This window comes from Cupressus sempervirens, chromosome 5, assembly GCF_028749045.1.
Source record: "Cupressus sempervirens isolate cs-2001-9-10 chromosome 5, ASM2874904v1, whole genome shotgun sequence".
Taxonomy (NCBI): Eukaryota; Viridiplantae; Streptophyta; class Pinopsida; order Cupressales; family Cupressaceae; genus Cupressus; species Cupressus sempervirens.
Window position 1 is genome coordinate 91723460 of NC_143122.1, and position 23749 is coordinate 91747208.

Below are 23749 nucleotides of genomic sequence, written 5' to 3' on the forward strand. Positions count from 1 at the left end.
TCATATACGGTTAAAAAGTGCAAAAATGGCCAATATGGCCATCAAATTCCAAGTCTAGTCCACACCTTCTATGCCTTTCATATGTTGGCATCGTCTTCTTTTTCCATCTAACTAGAGAAACGAGACATCCAAACTAAATCTGTCAATTGAATCATAATTGGTTTTGGGGTTTCTAGATCAATAGGCAACACAGCCAACAAAAAACAAAACATTCAAGCATCATGGGGTGTGGCCAATCTGGAGAAAGAGATGTTGATAGAGATATACAACCAAAGAAGAAAGGCTCTCGTAATTCTCATTGCAATAAGATGTCCAAGAATCTCATTATCTTTGTGCTAGGTAATATCTATGCAAATCCTTGCTCAGTTCAATTTAGTCTATTGAATTCAAAACTTTTATGCCTTGTAGACAGTTTTTAGGCCATCACATGTATTTGTATCCTGTCATTTCATAATAATATTGGGTATTCGTATTGAAAGTGCATCCATTTGGATTTGTTCTTCTCCTTGATTGGCTTGTTTTTTTGGATGGGCACTAGACACATCTTTTTTTTGTTTCATAGCGATAGGACGATTTGAATTTTACCATTTGCATGGCAGTGATATTCCTTCTTTAATTAATTCCAATCGTAATGTCATTGTGGTTCCCTATCCAATTAGGTTTCTTGACCCCCTTACCAGGTTGAGACAATTGGGCATCTAGAGTTTGCAGGGCTAGGTTTGGGGCTAATATCTTTCTACAATTAGGGGTGATTTCATGTCGGTCCAATACAATGATATGCCAATTTTTTATTGCTACTTTAGGATTTTGAACATAGATCTCCATCTTGGCAATCTTATAACAACCTTTAGGGTGCAATCCTATTGATACATCCACTAGACTGACTATTGTGCACCCCCTACCATGGCATAGATTAGCTTTTCTATCTCACAATCCCAACTCTTAAGCTTAGGATCAAACTTTTCGTCTTTTGGGATAATTTTCCTATGCATTTGAGGAAGAGGCTAGGTATTCAATTCTAGAATGACACATTTGGAGAGAAAAATGTGTTCAATATACCAATACATTAGATAAGATAAGATAAATTTATTAATGTCCAACAAGAGACTACATAGAGGGTCAAAGGGAGTGTCACTACACAACGAAGGAGGCTAGCCAATAGCAGGAACACAAAATGGTGCCTAGGCAAAGCAGAAACAATGCTAACAAAAAACAAAAGAAGAAGCTTAGAAATATGGGGGCAGCCACCCACAACTGACTAAACAAGCCCAACAATGGAGAAAAAATCTAGAATCGAGGGGTACAACCTAGAACGAGAAGGAACCCTATGATGTTGCTAAGTGCTGGTAGAAGTGGAGGATAGTTGATGAGAGTAACTCCAATCAGGTTGCACAGATTTGGGTGGGGTACATAGACCAAGTGAGCGCTTGGTACCCCAAACTTAGGGGACCACCAAAAGAAGGATGTGATGAGTTGGTCTATGACTTGTCTCGAAGGAGACAATATCTGAGTAGCATGGTCCCAAAGTCTCATGGTCTCATGAAGGTAAAGGGCCATGAACCTCTGATGTGAAAACTCAAAGGAAAGAAATCGAGAATCTCTAAATAGGCAATGAAACCTCCCTCTAATCTCATACTAATGAGGGTACCGAAAAATGAAATGGGTCTTTGTCTCAAGCTCCCCCATGTCACAAAGCCGACAAGTCTTGTCTTCTCTATCAATTTGGTGATCTATTTGGATACGAAGTTGGTGAGAACCCACTTTGAAAGACCCTAGGGAGACACACAACACATGTGACCAATGTCAAGAGAGGTAAGAGGGCTGCACAATCACCTCATCCTGAAGGTTAAGAAAGTTAGTGTAGAAGGCCATCTTGGCCCGCAACCCCCTTGGAGGGTAGACCCAAGTCATACCGATATACTATCTTTAAATGTCCATCCTGACATACATGTTGAACTCCTAACGAGAAGGGAGAAGGTGAGTAGGCGCATCCAAGGAGTACTAGGAAGGAAAAAGACAATCCATCTTGATCCCCATAGACCTCAGTATAGTAGAAGCCTTACCAAACCAACACTAGGCCCTACTAATGGAGTCGTGATGGGGAGCTTCTTCACCTAGAGCACTCTTTGCTCTACCAAGGCTACTTCTTAGTCTTCTTAAGGTCTCTTCTCTAACCCTAACCTAGAGGACTCTCTCCTAGTAACCTTCCACCAAGAAACTCATCAATCTATTCAGTTTCTTCTCCTCTAACCCCAAAAATCCAAATTTTGCACTTCTTAGCCTATCAAGCCAAAAGTCCACCAAATTCTATGAGCAAAGAAAAACTAAGTTTAGACCTCCCTCATGAGTCATGAGGTTCTTGACACATTCCAAGTCATTCTTCATCATTTGGATAGGTTCACCACCTTCACAACTCATTCTTGCTCTGTTTGGCCTAGTAGCCCTAAGAGCCCCTTTTAGCCCTCCTAGAAACAAGGAACCTTCAATACCTTGCAAAATCTCTTAACAATGCCTATTGATGCCTTCTAGAATTTGTTTCTAATTGACCTAGGCTCAAGGATTTTCTAGGTCTTAGGTCTCCATGGTGTTCGTACAATATTTTTTCAGAAAACCCTACTTTTAAAGGTTTCAAGAGCAATGACAGCAACTATGCTTCCAAACCAAGAAAAAATTCTCTCTAGACTTCCTCCCTTGGTTTATGGACACTAAACCTCCTACTCCATCATTTCCCAACCAAGAGTGGCACATGCCAATCCATTGTTCCATCTAGAACACTCTTGCAAGCATCACTATGCATTGCCAAGCTTTCACTTGCTTGCCTAGGGCTCACTTGTAAAAATAGCTAATTGTCTCCCACAACCTCAAAAATTGTTATTTACAATATGCACAAAGGCCATTACTTTATTCCCAAAGGCCATAGGTTTTCAACCATGGGAAATCAAGCTTTAGCCATTTTTAGTGAACCTTGTCAAAACTGGACAGCAGGAATGAAGAATCCAAGTAATTTTATAAACCTAGTAAATTGAATTCCAAAGATCAAAACAAAAATGCACAGAGTTATCACATGATCCTAAGCATCTAATACATTCAAAATAGAAATCAAATCAACTCAGTTTCTTGGATCGATCCCTCAAAATCATGTTTTCCGTCAGCAAAACCTCCTTCTCACACGAAGAGTTCGTACAAATGCATAACCAACCCCTCACAATGAGTTGGATGGGGCTTATATAGACTCCCTCTAACTACTTAGACCCTTGGGTCAAGTTACAAACACCCATCTAGCCTCTTCCTAAAAAAGTGCAAAAATTGTCATTGCAACTTTGCAAAAATTTGCAAAGTTGTCAATGAACAATTTGACAACTTTTTGCAATATTACTTTCTAGGCTTCCAAACTTATCCAGTTTGGGTTTAACCACTATAAAGTGATCCTAAAACATCTAAGCGCCCTTCCTAATCTCTTCTTACCCCATTTAAGGCATTTTTCCATATTTTTCCCTTTAGAGAAAATTTGAGCATTTCTAGGCTTATCAAGGCCTAATTGCTAAAAACATGACTCAAACATAAAACCTACTTATCCACACCTCCTAAACCTACCTAGGGAGTTCAACTATAGTCCTTATTAATCAAATGGTTGACTAGACCATTTACAAGCCAAAATTGCATTAGGGTTTTGCCTTTCCATAAGGCGCTCCTGCACCAAGTCGACACCCACAATTTCCTTCTAGGAGTGATATGCCAAGTAAGCATACCTATGCCACCGCTCGGTCGAATCAGCAAAGCGCCAAAGCTAATGAAGAAACCACACTAGGTTGAAGGTTGCACCAAGTTTGAAAGGGTGTGCCCCAAACTTGGCCAAAACAATACTATGGGGAGTGCTCTAGTGGCACCTAATAATACACTTGAGAAGAAGGGTTTGGACCTTTTCCATTGACGCCCAATCAGACTCCCAAAGAGAGGGCCCCTAAACCACTGAACCATACAGCACCGTTGGTCTAACTAGGGAATCGAGGAGGGCCATCTTGGACGTGGTGTCCTAAAAATGATGCCTAAAGCACTACCTCTCAAGCAAGGAAAGAGAACCATACCCCTTGTTGGTGCAAGGTTGCATGGGGGGCCTCAAGTTGAAACAGGGCCCAGAGAACTTGACCCCAAGTAAGTATAGGAAGAGGACATCTCAACCTTTGTGCCTTGGAAAAAGAAAAGGAGATGAGAAGTCTTCAAACAATTGAAGACCATCACCCAGGTCTTGCCCAAGTTAATAACCAACTGCTGCAAATTAAAAAAGGAAGCCAAGCGATCAAGAAATTGTTAAAGGCCCTTCGAGGAAGAGGCAAGAAGAATCACATTGTCCGCAAATAGTAAAATGGAGATCAAAGTATGATGCAAGGTGCATACATCACCCGAGAGCGAGTGCTTGCTAAGGAAAGCCTCTAGCTCATCAATATAAGCGCCAAACAAGGTGAGAGAGAGGAGTGACCCTTGCTTCACCCCAATAGTACTCTGTAAGTGCACTTTTAGTTCAACATTTTAAAAACTTTTAAAGTCGCCTTACGTAAAGAATTTCCCAAAATTGTTCCCAGTATGCTTAACAAAATCTCTATGAAAGATTGAATTTTTACTGAGTTTAGATATACAAATGCGAAACCAAATGGAAGTAAAAGTTTATTTTTCCATCATGGAGAAGCACTTCTTGAATTTTTCGCAATGGAGTAGTCAACTTGGGATTTTCCACCAAAGGGAAAAGTAGAGTGGAAAACTCATTTTTCATTGTGCCTTTTGTAGTCATTTTCAGATTTTCCATTGGAGAAGAAAATGTTTCATTTTCCACCAAAGGGAAAAGCGTAGTGGAAAACTCATTTTCCACTACGCCTTTCGCAGTCAAAGTTCAGTTTTCCACATGAGGAGAGAAAAGGAAAATCTCAATCCAAAATGAAGATATATGCAGCCTAGTTTCAAGATCACTTCTGAAAAGTAATTTATGAATCAATCTTCATCAAAATTGTGCCCACTACATGGAGGTGGAAAATTGAAGATTGGGTGCGCTTTTCGCACTCAAAAATGGAATTTTTGCCAAGCATCAAATCCACAATAGAGAGATGGAAAAGAGCTCTTAATTGATTAAACAAAGAATAGTAATCTCATAATGATTTATTGTTTGAAGATTTGGACATCAACATGACATTAAAATATGAAGTGAAAAATTCATTTTCTGCTACGCCTTTCGCAATCAGTTTGGAGTTTTTCACAAAGGGAGAAGACAAAAGTCAAATTTCCACAAAGGATGAATTAGAGTGTTCCATAGCCAGTGACTTGATAGCAAAGAAGATGTATTGCTTGTTAATTATTTTCAAAGTGCAGGTGTTACTAGAATGTGTGAATTTCACCTACAACAGAGAAGTGGAAAACTGAGAAATTGGTATGTTTTTCAACCTTCATTTGGGATTTTCTGCCACAAGCATTATAGAGAATCACTTCCAAAATTCAGCAAGGAATAAACATGGTAAGCATGGAATATAACATAGTGGAAAATTGAAGACATCTGGGTTACATAGCATGTGAAAGAAGAATGGCTGGAATCTTTATTTTATCAATTCTGACTTTGTAACAATCATATAGAGCAGAATTCAGTAGCTCATATCCTTTGACTCAATGATTATTTTTCTGATCACTTTGGTCAGAATGAAGAAATAAGGTTTGGAAAAACATATCCAAAGATGAGCTCAATCCAACGATGGAATCAAAAGATATCCCACCCGAAACATGACCCATTTTTACCTGGCAGCAATATTTATTTTGTTGTCCACTCAACAAAAGAAAGATTTTGATATTGATTTAACATATTTAAATGTCAATTGTTAAAATATAATTTAAATATGTTAATATATATCATTATTAACTTTAAAAGTTAATAAGCATATCAGTTTTCAAAAGAAAAATATGAGAAGTCAAAGAGACAATATTAGTTACATAATTGAAAAGTCACTGGAAGAAACCAAACGGTTGCTGGAGAATGTATTTATTGTAAAACCTTTTCATTTGAAGGGGTTCTTCTTTTCTGTAAGAGTAGGTATTGCTGGAGTAGAGGGGAGATAGTAGCTTATTTTATGCATTTCATTTCATGCATTGATTTCTGTAATAGATTTGGCCAGAGTTGCAGGCAAATAAAAATAAGAGAATTGTATTTGTTGTGTTCAAAACAAAGAAGAGTTTTGCTTCAAATTAGAGAATTTGGGTTTTATTTTTTGGATATATTCAATTAGAGCATTGTTGTATGGTTTTGGACATTATCTTGCATCTTGTGTCAGATAATGAATGTGTTGTAGATCAGAGCATTTGCACGTATTCCTATTGTAGAAATCTGAATATTAAATCTTCATTTTTTCATTGCATTCACATAATCTACATTCATATTGCATTACCAGTATCAAAAAGTCATAGGAATTGTGGGTTCTTGGCATTGGCTAAGTTTAGAAACTAAAATTTGCCCGAGTTAGTTCTATCTAGGACTAGCTTGGTTTTCTTCTTTCGTTCTTGGGTTAAGAACGTACCCAATTAGTTTAAGAACAAACAAATTCATTGTATATAATTGATAAGGGAGTTGTACCTTTCAATTCAGAGGAAATCTATCAACCTGATGATAGATTATCCAATTGTTGGTATCAAGTTGTTTCTCACAGATTCGAGCATTTAAGAGTTGAATTGAAAAGAACAATTTGTTTACCAACATACTCTAAATGGGATCAAAAAAGCCCTACTAAGTCGTGAATCTGCTAACCACACTCTCATATATCTTCGCCATGGCTGTCAACAAAGTCTCTGAAATCCCCAAGTCTCCAAGTCTCTAAAACAAGGCAGCCCTAGGAATGGAGTCAAACACTTTGTGAAAGTCCACAAAGCAGCAATAGGCTTTCACAGAGCGGTGTCTAGCCTCCTCAATCATAGCTCAAAGAATCAGGATGTGGTCCATAGTCTGAAAATCCTCCCTAAAACAAGCCTACCCCCTCACCCTAAGATAGAGTTGGTCTTGCCCATAGAATGTTTACATCATTTATAGGCAACTTGTGATGTCACCGCTCTAGTTAGCTCTCAGGAACAGTGTGTTAGCCCTTTATTGGACCCTTTTGGGCTAGCTGGATTGGTTAGAGGGTCAATGGTACTTTCTGGAGAGTTGGATTGTTCTCGTGTTCAAAGCCCAATGTTGGTTCACATCAGGCGTTAGCAGTTCAGGAGTTGACAACTTTTGACAACACGGGATTCTATGAAGATTTGTGGAAGTTATGCCTATTTGAGCGATTTAAGTTATTTATTAACTTAATATTTTATTATAAAGTCAAATTGACTTTATACTTTTTAAATCACTTAAATATTCTTTAAAAGTGATTTAATATTTAATCACTTAAATTAATAAAGTGCGCCCATTTTATTTAAGTCAAACTATTGAAAGTGACTTAAATTATAATTTAAAAGATTTAAATATTAAAAGTGACGTATCTTTCTTGGAAGTCGTGCCTTTTGGCATATATGGGCATTTTGGGCAATGAGAAATTCATCTTTGAATATTTTGACTTTGCCTTTGGCTTCTTCCTGTGCTCCTGTGATAGGGTTTTGAGCATTTTTTGTCCATTGGAGAACAATACCTCTTCAGTGTTGAGCACTCTTGAGATTATGAAAGATCAATCGAATCAGTGTAGTTGAGAGCTTCATTCAGAGGTTCTACATGATTCAGAGAGAGTATTATATAAAGATTTACTGTTGATTGCAATAAGAGAGGGGTTTCTTCCTTGTGGTGCCTTCTTCTTCAGATCAGTGGCATCTAGCAGGGTTATTACTCATTCTTCTTCTTGGCCGTACGACTTGCAGTGGGAATTGTGCATTCTAGAGAGGTGTGTGAAGGGTTTGGTTGAAACGCCTTCCTTTTGGTTGCCTTTTGACTTCCATCCTTGGCGTCTAGTATTTTCAGAGACTTGTATCCAGTTTTGAGGCAAGAGAACCTAAATCTGGAGGCCAAGCATCCTTTACAATCAGTTTTCAGCATTCTTGGCAGGCGAGCTGGCTTACTGTTTTAATTAAAAAAGCTGGAAACATTCTGGTATGTTTATCATTCATGATCTCATTGTTTCAATAAAATAAAGTCTTCTACATTTCCATTCTGTAGAAAATTGCTCTGTATTTCAGTTTATAAGCTTTTATATGTTGTACCCCTTCTCTTCTGTCTATGAACTTTTCTCTTAAAAACTAAAATAACACAATAAGACTTAAAGAGTTTACTGGAGTTTGAGTTGAGAGCCAGCAGGGCTCATCACACAACTCAACTTGTGATGAGGGTGCCTTCTCAAAACAGAGTTGTTTTATCAACTGTACTTATTTGATAGAATTAGTGTATAAGTCTGCAGGTCTCTCTGCCCCCATTATGCCATTAGTATATTTACTTAGAATTTAGGGGTCATGTTTGGTTACCCCATTATAACCTGTACATTTCATTAAAAACTTTCTCAATAGTTCCATGGAGGTTTCTGATAGAGGGACACGGGGGCATGGGCTTGGTTTCAGCGATAAGGGACCAAGGGCATAAATCTGAGGGTGGTAAGGGGACAGCAGGGGACATTGACAAGGCAGTGGTGTGGTGATGCTGATATACAAATTGAGGCCATTTGATATTTTAAGGCAAAATCTGCAATATATCATCTTTGTGACTTCTCCATAAAAGAAAAACTAGTTTGTGATCAGCATATAATGATATGTGCCATATGGTAAGCAACTTGTGACCTTCCAGCAGAGTTGCAGGGACGGTGGTGCTGTAGGAGACGTTTCCCCAACTCCCCAAGTCTCAAAAACATCCCCATATAGAAGACATGGGATTTTTTGGGGCTATGCGACCCTGTGGAACTTAAATATATTTGTTTATACACTCATGTGGGAACTAAGATTGCATGTTCAAGTTGGCTTATGTTCTTGTTGCAGGGGGTTACCCTTTTAAAAAGAGGGCTTCTGTTATCACATAAATCTTCAAAATTGGCGTTTACATTCTGTACCTCTAAATCTATTCTGGCATTGAGTATCTGATTTTGTAGGGGATCATCAAATTATTAATTGTTATTTGCTTTGTGCATGTCTCCCATTCTTTCACAATCTCATTATATCCTTCAATAAGCTCCTAGTCTACAAATTTATTTCACCTCATTTCTTGTTCCCATTGTAGCCTAAGTATAGTGATCTATCCGTATCTATAGCATCCACTAAAAACTAAAAGCCATTAATGAATTCTGTAAATATTTGATAATAATATTGCATTTTCATAGTAGATCCAATATAAACCCTCTTCTTATGCTTCTTTGGGAAATGGGTCTTTTAGGACCCGGTTCAGCAAGAGTAAGGCTTTTAACTTTTTGCACTCTACTGCAGGTGGTCCAGGCTCTGGGAAGGGTACACAATGTGAGAAAATTGTCAAAGATTACGGATTTGTTCACCTCTCAGCAGGAGATTTGTTGCGGGATGAAGTTAACAATGATTCTGATATAGGAAAACAGGCAAAAACTTGCATGGCAGAAGGGAAACTTGTTCCAGTTGAAACATCATTGGAGTTGTTAAAGAAAGCTATGGAGAAGTTTACAAACAAGAAATTTCTGATTGATGGCTTCCCACGTTCTGTGGACCAAGCTACAGCATTTGAGGACAAGGTACAGCTCTGCCTCCTCAATTCTAAGCAAGTTAGAACCAGAGTAAGGGCTTTTATAGTCGACTTGTATATCAGCTAAAGCTACTTGAATGAAATTACAAAATACACTAAATGTACAGTTGCTCATCGTCAACTTCCATGTGAAAGCAAAGATTACAGTTTAATTCGGTTTGTTCATCTTAACAGAGGAATAAGAACAATCTTGAACCTTTGACTCATATTAACTTAAAAAGATCTAAATTACTTAGATTTCAGTCATTTCCTGTTCAAGTTAGGTTAGGCTAATAAAACTATTGTGTTATCAAGATTTGAAGAGTAGTTCTAGTTGGGGAGCAAATGATCTGTGCGTGCCCTTGTGCAGATCATTTTCTGAATACAGCAATGAGATCCACTTACCTTAAAAAAAGAAAAGAAAGGTATTTGAAGTAGTTGTCAGAATCAAATTTCACTTTGTTAATGTAGATTTTAGCTTGCATGCAATGAGGTAACAATAAATTTGATCTCCTTCCACATTGTCTCATGTAGATTTCAGCTAGCACACAATGAGGCTACTACAAAATTTGAATTCCTAAAATTTGCGATCATTACAGCACTTAGATAAAAAAATGCGAGTGGCTGCTGAAGGATCTTCTTCCTTGCAATTTGCATGCAATGCTGTACAATCAAAACCTGTGAACTTCAGATATCAATCAAACAACCTAAAAAATTGTTGGGTATGTGCTGTCTCACGTAGCGGTGCTAGGGGCTCAGAGCCAGAGAATTGGAGTGTGATCTAAAACAATAGAAAGTACTTGGACAATCAAATCCAAAAACTTGCCAATACTACGAACTCTAAAATATTTCTCTCTTAAATTGATTTTTCTTATTAAGATTATTGAATTTTTTTTGACACTATATATTTTAATCTTTATTTAGATTGAAGAACTGAAGCATTTAGCGTTTCACCACAAACACCTTGTATATATTGTTAAATTAGTAACTATATCTCAGTGACATATTTTTAAATGTCAAATCTATTTTTAATTACAATTTAAAAGTTAAAATAATGGGTATTTGGTTTGAAAAACAGGCCATATTCATTCTATAACAGTATCTTTATTTCTTGTCAAATTTGTAGGATGAATATTCTGTCCAGTGGGAGGAATCATCATGCTACTCTGTCTACAAAGATTCTTCTAAGGAAATTTGATGGATTGTGCAGATCTGCAGCCCCAATATGGTGTTAAATTTAGAATGCAGCCCTCAAATTATGGAGAAAAGAATTTTAGAGCGAGGAGCAACATCAGGTCGAGTTGATGACAACATAGAGACTCTTAAAAAGAGATTCAAAACTTTTGAGGAGGAAACCGTACCTGTCATTAAATACTATGAAAATTCAGGGAAGGGTGTTCTCACGAAGGTAAGCAGCCGCACTTACTAGTTTTCTTTCATAATTATGTAAGTGCATTTTTAATTGATTCTAGGAATTACGGCAGAGTTTAAGAGTTCAAGCATGTCAGGGAAACAAATTTCTTATATGAAACATTTGGCCTTTTTCATCATATAATTAATTTAAATTTAATTAAATATAAAAATTAAACGAATTTAAATGAGACATTTTGTTGGATTTTAGAAGTGAGAGAATGGCATAGAATATGTTAGGAATCAAATTATCAAAATATTAGTATTTGAATAGCTTGTTTAGATCGTCCAATCTCAGATTATACATATTGACCATGTTTTGCCTTGATTCAATTAATCTTTAAAATCATGGAAATGCCCTGGATTGTACACACGAGTTGCTAGATTTTACTTGCTATAATAGTCTAATATCTAATTTTTTTATAAGAACTAGCAATGTTTACAAACACCTTTAGAGATTTTTATAATCATTAGGGTCGTGTTCTCCTTAGATAGACCATTTAGACCAATTTTCAACAGTTTTGGAACAAGGACCAAGAACAACAAGCAAGCACTGAATAGACTAGGATGACATATGTTGGTGTAATTAGGTAATATTGTGCTTTCACCAATGCTCTTCAATGAATCCTAGGTTGTCCATAATTTCCATGTTTTCTAAAATGAATGAATGAATGGATATTAATATTAGAATAATATTTATGTTCCTTCTTAATGCTCACCATTGTATCTCATTGTATCTTTGTAAATATTAGAATGTTTCTAATATTTAGGTGTAGTCTAGAATAGAATGTTTCTATCCTATTCAACTCTCCTCTTTGTATATATAGATAATTTGATCTCTGATTAATAAGTCAAGTATTTTTCCATTTACGTTTGTAACATGGTATTAGAGCCATTATAAGGAATTTTTCGAAAACCCTTATAATTTCATGACTGAAAATTTTGAAATTCTTTGGCTCTGTTTTCTTTCAAATTTTTTTGAAAATCTGGGCATAGTCTTTTCTGAATGCAGTTTATGGTGTCTTTCTTGCACAAACAGTGTCATTTTTTACTTCATAATCCAAACCAACTTCATTGGTGGAAGCCAACAACGTTTTGTTTAACAAATCCACCATTATTATCAAGAAATCTGAGTTTTTTTCAAGCTTTTTTCAGCCAGGGCCTTTTTTTTTGAAACCCTAATTTTTGGGCTTGAAATGTTTTTTCTATTTAGAAATTCTTGGTAGGTTTTTCGAGAGCTCAAATGGGTTGTCGTCAAATTTTTCTGGGTGCCTCGATTTTTGAACCAACAGTTCCAGATTTTGACACCATATTATTTTAGGGTTTTTCGAGCTCTCTTCTAGGTACTTCTATGATTTTTTTGGGTCTTTCATTTTTTCACCTCGAAGTTTGTGCCATTTGAGATATGCATATATTATGAGCATCTGTATCAGCGACATCAAAAGTTAGACTCAATTAAAAAGCAAGCCAATGCTGCCCAACACTTAGAGGAAAAATAATCTATCTACCATGCCTTTATGACTAGCATGCCTGCAAATCATGTGAAATTTTCTACCAGGTACATAGATTTCAATGCCTCTCGACATTTCACTCACAGGCATGATTGGTTTGTTGAATTTACTCCCTATTCTGACTTAGTAATCTTTGGAGGCAGTGAAGAATACAAGATTGTCGGCAAGAGCCATGTTCAGATTCAGTCTAGAGGAAGAAGACTCATGTTCCTCAATGTATGTTATGTTCCTCGCATGAAACATAATCTTCTATCTGTTAGTCAAATTATGAAGTATTCCCCTCAGTTGGATGTAGTTTTCAATGGAAATAAGTGTTCAATTATTGATCATGCTTCTTGGACTACACTTGCTGTCAGTCTTGAGGATCATGGTATTTATAGGCTTGTAGATTTAGGCAATTCCCTTGAGTGTGCCTTCATCGCCAAATCATCCGCTCTCAGTAGCCTCTAGCATCAATGATACAATCACCTAAACATTCAATATCTAGCGCAACTTGCTCGGGATAATTTAGTCCATGGCCTACTTGATATCTAAACCCAAAACCATCATGTTTGCGGAGCTTTCCAAGCAGAGAAGCAACATAGGACACCATTTAAGGATGGTGAATCATGGCGGGCATCTAAAGTACTCCAGTTGGCCCACACTGATGTATGTGGTCCTATGAATACTCCTTCTATTACTGGGAATAGGTACTTCTTACTCTTTGTGGATGATTTCAGTCACAAAATGTGGTTATATTTTCTTAAGCAAAAATCAGATGCTTTTCTTGTATTTCAACAGTTTAAAGCCCTAGTAGAAAAAGAGTTTGGTTCCCCCATCCGTACTCTTAGGACCGATAGTGGGGGGGAATTTTTCTTCTTCTTCTTTCTCTGCCTTCTGTACTACTCATGGCATTAGACGTGAGTTCACCACACCTCACACCCCTCAGCAAAATGGTGTTGTAGAGCATCAAAATCATACCATTGCAGAAATGGCTAGGGCTATGCTAGAACATAGAAATGTTCCCAGAAAATATTGTCCATAATTTCCACATTTTCTAAAATGAATGAATGAATGGATATTAATTGGGCCCTTTGATCAAGAACAAAGATAGAAGTTGGTCGTCCTTGACCAAGTCTATTAGAGAATATGACCCTAGTCCAAGTTTTGGGAATTGTAATCCCCTATTTCAAAATCGACCATCCTTATATTATTATTCCTTACATTGGAATATGCTGAGAATATGCCCCCAATTGGGTTTCCAAACTCATTGAAGTGTTTGATGGGGTTTTGTTTTTCCTTCAAAAGTGGTGCAACTTCTGGAGGTCATATCTTATGAATCATGGACTGATTGGCTATTATAACCATTTTTAGAAATCTCTCAAAGTTCTCTATAATCATGTGATTGCAAAACACTATATTAGCAAAGTTTGATCCCCTTATGGAGCCTCTAAGACCTTTAAAATTGAATTGGAATTTTTTTGTACCACACTACTAAAATAGAATATTCAATATCTTTGAAACCAAAATTGATCTTGCCATGAAACTTTACTAGCAATCTTATATATCCAAAATGAGCCTTTAGGGAAGTAATTGGATCAATTCGTGCTCAAATGAAGCTTGCTAAAAATAGTAAACTTGCAAAAAGTAGTAATGCTACCCAAAGATGGGCTTTATTGAAAAACAAGACTATATTTTTGGGTGATGCAAGATTGCTCTTACACCTTATCCATTTTTAAAAATAACATTGCATATAAATCAACACTATTATGTGCTAGGTTAGTTGATAATGACTAGTAGGACAAAGTCATCAAGTGTTGGAAGGATTAAATGGGAAACAAGATACTGAGGGGGTGGGGGGGAGAGGGGGTGAATCAAGATCTTAAACTTTTACTTACAAAACTAAATTATTGAATTCACACCTAATTCATCTCATATCTTAGTTCTAACATTAAAACTATAATGATGAATAGTAAATGAATATATCACATCTATGAAAGATTCAACACATAACACAAATGTTTTGGTAACCCAAAAAAACCTCAATATGAAGGTAAAATTGGGGTGGGGATGAAACACACAAATCTTCACTATTGCAACAATAAAGTTAACCTGTTAGGGTTACAATGTTTGATCATAATATATGATCTACCTTGTGAGGGGTTTGCCCTGTTAAAAGCTTCAAGATTGTTAAGTCCTAACCTATTAAAGGATTTCACACTTACAATTACGTAAGGACTCTATTAGGAGATTTACATAGACTTGTTAGGATCACTCGGTTAAGAGATTTGCCCTTATTCAATCTTGCTAAAACTGATTCAGTACTTGATCCTCAATTTTCTCTGTAAGTTGATTTTGGATCTCCTCTGTATGATGTCTTGATTTGATCTCTCAATATGATATCTCCTTTTAGTCCATCACTGTTTGGATTGCCCTTATCTAATCTGATTCTAGACTTAGCCTTTCTTTCTCTATTCTCATCCTTATCTTCTCATCACACACATTGATTCTAGGGTTAGAATCCTCCTTAAATAGATGTTCTTTGAAAGTTCTACATCTCAATCAATAGTTTACGGTTCATCTTCTTTTTCTGTTTCTTTTTTATTTTTTGATTGGTTGATTTGCATTCCTCGAGATTATTACCTTCTACAATGATGTGTAATATTCATCTTAATTGTCTCTATAAACATTAAATATCATATAGAAGTTTGCTAAAACCATTTACATAGTTGTTTGTGCAATTACAAACTCATATGAAAAAATTGAATTGCTCAACATGTGAACGTGTTAACACTCAGTCATCACTAACATTCATACTGGCACTTAGCTTCTATATACATGTTCTTCTCTATTTTCTCAGCAAAAGCTATCTTTTCAATTTACTCGGTCTCTACTATAATAGCTCGACTTACATATGCACTCGGTCTCAACTGGGGTGCTCGACAATAATTGACTTGCTCGGCATGTAATGCAAAATAAACATGTCTTTATATTTTCTTGGCCTTCACTAGATGACTCGGTCACAATGATGACCGTTCATCCTTTCCTAGTAAATGACTAAGTGTTTGGACACTAATAGACAATATAGGCTTAGGGATCAACAATCAAGATTTCATTTGTATTTGAAAATTGAAAATTTGGGGCTTAGGTTCATAATTACTCAAATGACCTAGGCCAAGTCAACACATGCATATTTTTTATTTGGTGTAATGGAGAATGGATCTAGGGGAATCTTTGGGGCTCAATGATAATGGGATCTATATGTGGTGGATCTATATATGGGCTCAATGATAGTTCTTTCATTATGGATACAATTGAAGCGTGCTCAAAACATAAGTGAAATGGGCATATAGTTTTTTCTATTACAAAGATTTTACCTAAAAAAAAAGATAGAAAATAAACATAAATCAAACCTAAGTTGTAGACTATGACCAATGGCTATAATTTGACTTTTCAAATTGAATAAATTGTTTACGAATTGCTTCATTTCTACCCATAAGTTTTATTGTAGTTCTAGAAAGATGTTTCTCTCCCAACATGTTTTAGTCCATCTCTCATGCTCTTCAATATTAGTACAAAACATGTGTAATTGATTGTTTAAATCCATAACTAGCATCATGTACATGCAAGTTACAAAAATTAATGAGAGAAATGCATTTGCAAACATCAAGTCCAAGTTAGATATTTATAACTTACAAGCATCATGATACATCTAAAAAGGGAAGGAATTACATCACAAAAAATGAAAGCATTTTATACATGTAATCATTGCCAACCAAATCCTTATATTCTCATCATGATGGATTATGCACAATGAACTGTTAACATAATTAAATAATTTGTGTGTATTGATCATAAGTGAAAATGTTGGAGGGTCAAATATTATATAGAGTGCCTTTTTTATGTAATTACAAGATGGGTGATTCAAAAATGAATTTAATAAAAAATAATAGTTTGAAGAAGGTCAAACCCCATGAGCATTGGGTGGGACTAGAATGTTAGGTGAATGAATATCAGGGTTCACCAACATGTAGGGAAATAAAGTAACCCTATTATTATCTAGGTCTAATAAAATAATATAAAATAGTATTTTCTAACATAGACTATTATTAATGATGAAAATTAACTTTCAAAATTGAATTAGTCATACAAGAGAACCTATCCCAATTAGGATGAGCTTTTAGGTACATGTAAGGTGCCACACAAGGGGATTTTGAAGCCTTAGAGAATAACATAGATGGCACTAATAAGCATTGTAAGAATATGAAAATTACAAGTACTTGTACTATTAGTTGAAGGTATGCTAGTAATTTGTGTTGTAGACTCCAAATATCTAAGGTATGCTTATCTTTGAAGTGTCAAGAGTGTCAATTATAATAACATTTCCACACACCTATAGTCAACTTGGACAACTACGGTTAAATTATTGAGGCATGTAAGACCTTTACTTTTGTCTCTACATAGTCCATCTAGGGCACTAAATTGATGAAGAAATGATCAATTATTTACCCTAGTGCAATCTCTACTCATATAGTTCTCTTCATCAAGAAAATTTTATTAATTAAAGATTTAGCTTGAATCATCTCATTAAGTTTCTTCCTTAGCTTCTTTGTAGATGACTCTTCATGGACTTCGATTAAAATAAACTCTATAAGGAATACTCTAATCAAACCCTTGGCTTTACGATCCACCACAACATATTTAACAACCTCATCTGAACTTGTAGGTGTTATGATGTTCTCGTCATCTCACAGATCTTGATCTCACCAACATGGAGGGAAATAAAGTAACCCTATTGTTATTTAAGTCTAATAAAATAATATAAAATAGTATTTTCTAACATAGACTATTATTAATGATTAAAATTAACTTTCAAAATTGAATTAGTCATACAAGAGAACCTACCCCAATTAGGATGAGTTTGTAGGTGCATGTAAGGTGCCACACAAGGGGATTTCGAATCCTTAGAGAACTATTTCCTAACATAGACTATTATTAATGATTAAAATTAACTTTCAAAATTGAATAGTCATACAAGAGAACCCACCCCAATTAGGATGAGTTTAGAGGTATATGTAAGGTGCCACACAAGGGGATTTTGAAGCCTTAGAGAATAACATAGATGACACTAGTAAGCATTGTAATGATATGCAAATTACAAGTACCTGTACTATTGGTTGAAGTTATGCTGGTAATTTGTGTTGTAGACTCCAAATATTTAAGGTATGCTTATCTTTCAAGTGTCAAAAGTGTCAAATATAATAACATTTCCACACACCTATAGTCAACTTGGACAACTATGGTTAAATTATTGAGGCATGTAAGACCTTTACTTTTGTCTCTACATAGTCCATCTAAGGTGCTAAATTGATGAAGAAATGATCGATTATTTACCCTAATGCAATCTCTACTCATTATATAGTTCTCTTCATCAAGAAAATCTTATTTATTAAAGATTTGGCTTGATACATCTAATTAAGTTTCTTCCTTATCTTCTTTGTAGATGACTCTTCATGGACTTCGATTAAAATTACTCTAATCAAACCCTTCACTTTACGATCCATCACAACATATTTAATAACCTCATCTGAACTTGTAGGGGTTATGATGTTCTCATCATCTCATAGATCTTGATCTCTTAACAGGTCATGTTACAAGTGTGGTTTTCATTGCACCAAAGATTGATTTAGTGCTTGATACAACCACTAGACTTATATAACCCACAAGAGGCAATTAGTTCATTGTCACAAATCTTGAGTCAAGTGTTGACCATTTGCCAACAGTCTCCCCTTCAACATTACCCGAGGGGATTTGAACCTGTGGCCAAGCTTTGATACCACTTGTTACAAGTGTGATTTATGTTGCACCAAAAGATCAATATGTCAGTACTCGATACAACCACTAGACTTATAGAATCCATAGGAGGTGGTTAGTCCCTTGTCATGAATCCCGAGGGAAGAATTAATCATTTGCCAACCGATCCCCCATCTTAAGTTTTCATATTTCAAAATTATTTCTAGAAGATTTCTCCACTTCTATTCTCCTCGAGCAATTGCTATCTAAAAATTCCTACAACAAGATCACAATTTTATTTTTTGTTCAAGTTCTTTACAAATCTAATTAGTTCAAAAAACCCAATAACCCATAGCTAAAATCAAAAGTGATGAGGCTTTGATACCACTTATAAGGGAGTTAAGCAACATAACAACTCCCTACACTTATCTTGAGGGAGATAATGTAAAAAACTTCTTAGATATTTACACTAGTTATATAAACTTAAAAATAATATAAATAACATGCAAGGATTTGCATGGGGAAAACCCTTTTGAGAGGAAATCACCATACTCCAAAAGCCACCCAATATTATTTAGAAATCAATACAATATACATGCAAAGAAAGCTTCATGTGGGGGTATCACCAACTAGAGACGTGGAGGTGTTTGAATATGTATAAGACTCTAAAACACACCATCCATCTCAAACACTTAATATTTCAAAGATATAATACATGAATTTGTCAAACAATGTTACAAAACCATTGGCTAAAAATTCACTTATAAAGTGACACCCACCATATCTCCAATCAAAGATGCCCTAGATGATGTGTCAAAATATACACCAACACATGTAACTCCCTTTTACAACTCATTTATTTGTTCAACACATTTTTACATTTCCTATTTCAAGAGATTGGGGAAGGAAAGATTTTGCATCGAGAAAGAGACAATTTTCATAGGCCATAACTTTTAAGTTGGTTGTCTGATTGACAAACCATTTGAAATGTCAAAAATATTGCAACGTGTTCTACTTTGTAACCATATATTTCATTTACACACATTTTCAAGCCATTTTGACGCCTCTAAAGCCTTCAAAATTGAATTCATAAAATTTCTTCAGTAACTTCAAAATGAAAACTTTAATATCTGCAAAACTACACACAAGATTTCAATGAAAATTTGTAAGCATGCTTATCTAGCGAATTTGAAGCTTTTAGGAAGGCTTAGGAAAAACTTGTGCCCAAATGAAAGCTTTCTATGAATAATAATTTTATGTTAATGCAAGGTTGAGACACATTTTCCTAAGTTCTTAACAACTTGGAAAATTTCAAACTCCCTTTATTTAGTGTCCACAGGTTTATGAGCCTTCGAAGGAACAAGCCAAAGCTCTATCATATATGAAAATAACAATGTTGAGAATGTGAAATTACCTTTGGATATTTAGAGGGGTCAACCCTCACAAACCCCTCTTAGAAAAATAACTAAGATATTGTCATTTTCCCTCCAAAATAGGCTTCCATTATAATAATTGAGCTGCACCAAAAGTCCCAACCAGTTGTAATTGTCAAATGTTTGGACAAGAAGTCACCAAGTAAGCCATGAGTGATTTTTTCAAAATCACATGCCAAAAGAGGAGAAATATTAATTTTAATTTCTATTCATGACCAAGTCAAGTCTTCATGTTTTTCTATTTAGAGTAGTATAATATTAAGGGAAGTTATTTCATATTTCTAGATTATCTGCCCACGAGTTGCCTCTACCTGACTTCTCCTGCTTGCGTTCGTGTTCTACCTTGACCCTTACCCCTACCTATGCATTGCTTCTGTTGGATCCCATTCGTTGTCTTCACCTGACTCCGCAGGTGTTGGTGTGGCTGTTGTGGTGGTCGGGCCTTGTTACAGTGTGATTGAGTGTATTTCTAGGGGTTCTAAGGCTCTGACGTGTCATTGCAGGGATCAAAATTTCCATAGGGAACATCATTGTAGGGATCAATTTGAACTTCTTCAACCAGAATTTGAGAGAAAGCTTCAACTGGGTGCCAACTATTCGACAGACTGTGTGTTGCACCTAGTTTGAGAATCTTTATTTGCTATCATTCTCATACTTCTGACTTGATCTCACTCAGTTGCAAGGGGTTTTTTAGTGGAATTTGACACAATTGCAGAGAGGCCATGACACATGTCAACTATTTGACAAAATGACTCCTCCACTTGATCTAGTCCCATTGTAGTAGATTGTTGACTGTTTAGAAAAACTAGAGAAAGATAATGCAACACTAAAAGATACAATTTTCTCTATATCTAACATCTCTCACAAATTAGTAGATTCATTTTTACACTAGAATCTAAGGTTGCATCTGACCTACAATTCAAAGACATGGTCCAATCTCTCTCAACATCAATTCTAGAACTTAAGTAGTTGACAACCTCTAATACAACCGTTATTGATAACTTCTCAACAACTTTCAACACTACAACCATAGACCTCATAGCTATTAAGGAGAGAGAGACTAAAATTGTTGATATGCATTCATCACTCATCTTTGAAACTAAATACAAGGTAAAAACTTGGGCAGCCTTGTGTAACACTACTACTGCAATACTTGTCTTAGGTGTTGAGAACCTGGTCCAAGGGAAGATAGACAAGGAATGGGCAAGGGGAGATCGGGAACTAAACCTGCAAGTCTGTGGTCTCCCCCCCACTTTTGACCCTCTTGCCACTGAACATTCTTTCCTTATAGACTAGCTGGGTATCTCTGATATTTCATTAGACAGATGTTGGCTAGGCCCAAACGACACCCTCTTTCTCCGATTTCACTCCTTTTGAGATAGACTGCGGGCTCTTAGAGAAAAGAAGATATTATTCTCTCTTCCTACTAGAACTTTCTTGGATGAAGATCTCACTAAATCATAGGTGACAGAGTTGAAACACTTGAGGGGCCTAGTTATTGAGGCTAGGAGTAGTGGGAAGTGGGCAGTTATTTAGAATCTCAAGGCAATTACCTGTGATTTTCCTTCTAGTGGTTAGGTGTTGAGACAGGCCGACAAGACCAAATGACATGCCTGCCAACAGTCTGACAAGGGTGGGTTCTTCTCTAGCTCTATTCTTGTCAACTGTTGGAATGAAAATGGCTCACTATGGTCCTTACTTGGCCTATTTTAGGATGTAGTTGGTTCAACAGATATATTTATCATCATGAAGACTCATGAGGCCAAATCGGCCCCTTCCGGGGTTTGTAGGCTATTAGTGGTTATCCATATGCAAAGAGGTTTGTAACTCAGGTGGGGTATGAGGTTCTAGAGGCATGGATTTTTTTATTAGGGATGATCTTTTTGAGGCTACCTTAGTTGTCCATACTAATGTCCATACCTAATTCTTGTGGATCTGCATCAACCATACCAATCATACTAGACATCATCAGAGAGATATTTTCATTGCTGCTTGCTACTTCTCGCCCACCTCTTCTCAGTACACTATTCATAGCACTAAGGAAAAAGACCCTTTTTTAGACTTGCAAGAGTGCATCTCCATGTTTATGGCCATGGGTGACATCATCATTTTAGGGGACTTTAATGCCCGAACCAGAGACTTGCAGACACCTTTACATGATTGTGGTTTAGACTAGTCTTGCACTTCTGAGACTGATCCAACCAGTTTTGGGCTCTAGCAGACCTCTGAAGAAAGTTGTGGATTTTTATCTAGTTATGGGTGCCACCTTCTCCAAATGTGTGAGTCTACCAATTTGATTTTTTGATTGGCCTCTCTTGCTTCCCAGGTTCTAATCTCTTCACTTGCTGGTCCCACTTTGGTGGTGTGAGTGTTGTGGACTATGCTCTTGCTTCAACCTCCTTTATTCCTTCAATTTTCTACTTCTTCATTGCACACCTTTCCTTGGTTGATCACGCTTTCCTCAACCTTTCTCTTAGCTTCTCCCCCCACCCTCGACTTCCCCTGCCTCCCCCCCTCCTCTTGTTTGAGGGTGACCCTGCCCTCTTCACCTTCCATCTCAGGCGGCTCATTCCCCCCTCACCTTGGTAGATTCTCCAATCTCGACCAAGCTACTTCTATGTTTGACTTGTTGACAACTGCAATATGGGAGTCTGCTCTCCTTTCCATCCCCCATCATCCTTCTCACTATTCCAAGCATCATAGTACATGCCTTATGAACCAATGACTCGATGATGGCTATAAGTCTTATCATTGCCACTTGTGCTCGACCTTTGAGACTTTCTCCGCTGCCTTCACCAACCTTTGTCCTACTTATAGTCATTTCCTTCACTCCAAGAAATGGTCATTCATTAATTTCCAATGCTGCTCTTTGTGTGCCACACTTTATCAGGATCCTAAGTTTTTTTGGCGTACTTTATTCCCTCACTACTCCACCCCCCCCCCCCCTCGCTCTCCTCCCTCTATTTCATCTCCCTCACTGCCCATGCCTCTACTCTGTATGACATCCCTAGCCAACCCCCCTTTCACCTCACCCTGCCTCCCCATTGCTACCACCTTTTTAACCCCTCCAACATTCTTGAGGCCATCATATACATGAGATGTAGTAGGGTGGTTGATAAGGAGGGTTTTTAGGCTAAGCTCCTCAAGCTTGGTGCCTCAATGTTGTGCTCCTTTCTTCCCACACTCTTTAATAGAGTGGTCTGCACTAGCTTCCTGGACTCCTAGTTGAGGCATGTGATCTATCCTATCCACATGTCTAGGCTGACTTCTAATCCTGACAATTATAGGACTATCATGATTGGACACACCTTTGCCAAGCTCTACGCCACAACACTAAAGACTATTCTTACTAGAGACCTTGACAAAAGGGCTTGTACAGCTAGAGGCTAGGCTAGGTTTCAGGCAGGTTACGTAGAATTCAAGGTCCATCCTTTTAGACTGGGTGCCATTTTTTATCTGGTTTGGTTTTTTCATCGGCTTCATGGCTTTACGAATTATGCGGATGGTCATCACATATATGCTTATTTGGCCTATTGCTCCTTTGTTGTCGTTGTTGTCTTGGATCCCTCCCCTAGAGGTCGATGTTGGTATGCTTAGGTGACCTCTTTGTTGAGCTCAATTGGGATTGATATTGACCACCTCCCTCCCTTCTAGTTTTCACTGGATGCTCATGCTGATCTCCTCTCGTCACAAAAAGAGTTGAATGGGCATGTTAGGATGGACATTTACAAACAATATATCACTGTGACCTAGAGTAACCCAGTTGGGGGGTTACATCCTAAGATGGCCTTTTACGCTAAACACTTCTTGGTTATCACTGATAAGATTATTACACAACCTAGCTACTTGTCATGGCGTTGGTGTCATACCTTACACATCTCCCTTGGATCTTTCAGCATTGGCTCCCACCGGTTACAAATCTAGACTGATCATCATATGGGTAGAGAGGATCGGAT

The 23749-nt window shown here is 36.8% G+C and overlaps 1 protein-coding gene across 1 annotated transcript; it reads left to right on the forward strand.

Annotated features, from left to right (window-relative positions):
• The first annotated feature begins 221 nt into the window (after positions 1 to 221).
• On the forward strand, positions 222 to 11096 carry LOC149554699 (uncharacterized). The gene is made up of 3 exons (XM_089828961.1): positions 222 to 339; positions 9403 to 9677; positions 10878 to 11096. The coding sequence occupies exons 1-3, from the start codon at positions 222 to 224 to the stop codon at positions 11094 to 11096; spliced, it is 612 nt and encodes a 203-aa protein (XP_089685087.1).
• The last annotated feature ends 12653 nt before the right edge of the window (positions 11097 to 23749 follow it).